The 2,583-nt window shown below is 38.4% G+C and overlaps 1 protein-coding gene across 7 annotated transcripts in view; it reads right to left on the bottom strand.

Moving 5' to 3' along the window:
- The window catches only part of LOC106876178 (DNA repair protein RAD50), a 94,547-nt gene that overhangs the window by 8,437 nt on the left and 83,527 nt on the right, over window positions 1-2,583 (bottom strand). For all 7 annotated transcript variants that reach the window (XM_014924614.2, XM_014924609.2, XM_014924612.2 and 4 more), the window contains one exon: window positions 111-163. In XM_014924614.2, coding sequence (XP_014780100.1) covers window positions 111-163 — 53 coding nt within the window. The remainder of the gene's footprint in view (window positions 1-110; window positions 164-2,583) is intronic.

Genomic DNA, 2,583 nt, shown 5'->3' on the forward strand with positions numbered 1-2,583 from the left:
TATATATATATATATGCACACACACATACAGAGTCTATATAACCAGGGACACACAAACATTTTATTTAGAATCTATCTTACTGGAAAAGAAAAAAAAAATCATTACTCACAAGTCAAGAGCAGCATAATATTTCTGTAAATCTAAGTTGGCCATTTCAGTGGTCTGAAAACAAGTTATAGTAATAAGAAGTGGGATAAGAAGGTTAGAACAAAACACCATCATCAATGTTTAACTTACACTTTTCCATGCTTGCACATGTTAAACAGAATTGGTGAGGAGGATTTTCTAAAGCCAAATACCTTTCCTGTCATAAGCCTCACCTGTTTCCAAGTAAGGTAATATTTCCCCATGACCAGACATGTTTTCACAGAATACTAGAAACAAAAAACACCACTTGCATGATGGAGGCATTAATTTTACCACGATCACATGATGTTAAAGCAAAGAGACCGTAAGACACACACATACATACATGCGCGTGAAGGCGTTTGGCCTGGTGGTTAGGGTGTTGCACTCACAGTCATGAGATCATGATTTCAATTCCCAGACCGGTGGTGCATTGTGTTCTTGAGCAGAGCACTTCATTATATGTTGGTCCAGTCTACTCAGTTGTAATTGGGTAAACCTGCAATGAACTGGCATTCTGTTCAGAGGAATGTTGGTCTGGCCATCTAGGAAGTGGGGTGGCTTCATGCAAAAGCTAAAATAATGCAAAGCACACTGTGACCAGCGATGTATAACAACATCCAATAGTCCAGTTGCTACTGTAATACCATGATGCACACACACATGTTTATGACAGGAAACTCCATCATGTGTGACTGTCTGTCTGTCTGTCTATCTATAAAGAGTAAAGATCCCCTTCGGTTATGAATGATCATGGGACTGCACCTACAAAGTTACCCTCTAAGGCACAAGTCTGGGCAAGGTTGTTTTATGGAAGATTGGCAGTCATCCATGTATACCAGCCTCTCCTCTCCACGCCACTGATGTTATCCAAGGGAAAGGCAAAGGCCAATACAGTTTGGTACCAGTAACATCACAACTCATTTCTATAGCTGAGTGAACTGGAGCAACATGAAATAAAGTGTCTTGCTCAAGAACACAACACAGCCCGGTCTGGGAATCAAACTCAGTGTCTCATGATTGTGCACCTGATGCTTTAACCACTGAGCCACACACACCACACACAACAGATTTCTTCCGGAGTTTCTTTACCAAATCTACTCACCAGGCTCTGGTCGGCTCATGGCTATAGTAGAAGACACTTGCCCAAGGTTCCACACAGTGGGACTGAACTTGGGACCGTGTGATCTTCAAGTATAAGAAGACAGTGAAAGAATCTGTACATGCTTGCTTGACATGCAAGAGATAACAGTTAAGTCTCCTTCAAGTAACAGCCTACAATCTTAAACTAGTAAAACAAAGGAGGCAAGATATACTGGATATTTTTATTTTCAATCTAGTGTGTCTGAAAATAAAAGACACGATGGCCATAGTTGAAAGACATTGATCGTAGGTCTGTCTACACAATCAGACTAAACAAAAGTCTGAAAAAAAAAAAAAAACTATAAAATTAACAATAAAACAAAAAAGTAGCAAGTTTGAAATTTCAGAAAATTGCCTATTTGAATATCTATAGATAAAGCACTTTAAATAAAACAACGAAGTTAAAAATTAAACTTTCTAATTTTGGCACAAGGCCAGCAATTTTGTGTTGGAGGATTACATCAACCCCAGTACTTGAGTAATACTTGTTTTGTTGACCCCCAAATGTTGAGAGGCAAAGTCAACCTTGGTGGCATTTGATCTCAGAAAGTAATTCCAAAACAAACGTCCTGTTTCTGTTTTTTTTTTCTTAAACTTGTTTCAGTCATTAGACTGTGGCCTTGCTGGAGTACTGTTTGAAGAATTGTTAGTTAAATATATCGACCCCAGTACTAATAGTCATTTTTTAAAGCCTGGCACTTATTCTATCGGTCTCCTTTGCCGGAATGCTAAGTTACTGGGATGTAAACACACCACAGCCAGTTGTCAAGCAGTGGGGGCCAAATACAAACAAACAATATAGATATATATGCATGTATATATGACAAGCTACTTTCAGTTTTCGTCTACCAAATCCACTCACAAGGCTACAGTACAAGACACTTGCCCAAGGTGCCATGCAGTAGAACTGAACCCTGAACCATGTGATTGGGAAGGTTCTTAAGCATTTTTCCAGTATGTTAATGACTCTATCAGCTCATCACCCTAACAATAATAACGAACATGGTTTCTAATTTTGACACACAGCATACTTCAGTGGTACTTATTGCCCCTGGGAGGGCAAAAAAAGTTTGATCACAGTGAGATTTGATTGACAAACATAAAGTGATGCATCTAAAAACCATGACTTTTTGTTTGTTATTGTTATCTTTCACTTGTTTCAGTCATTAAGAATATACTACCTAGGTTCACTACCAATGAAATTATAATAAGTATTAGTGTGTACATTTGTACGAAGCCCTTTATTCAGGCAATGTTCATTCCTTATATGTGTATAAAACACACTGTGTGTGTGTGTGTGTGTGTGTGTGTGT

Source organism: Octopus bimaculoides, chromosome 1 (assembly GCF_001194135.2).
Source record: "Octopus bimaculoides isolate UCB-OBI-ISO-001 chromosome 1, ASM119413v2, whole genome shotgun sequence".
NCBI classification, from domain to species: domain Eukaryota; kingdom Metazoa; phylum Mollusca; class Cephalopoda; order Octopoda; family Octopodidae; genus Octopus; species Octopus bimaculoides.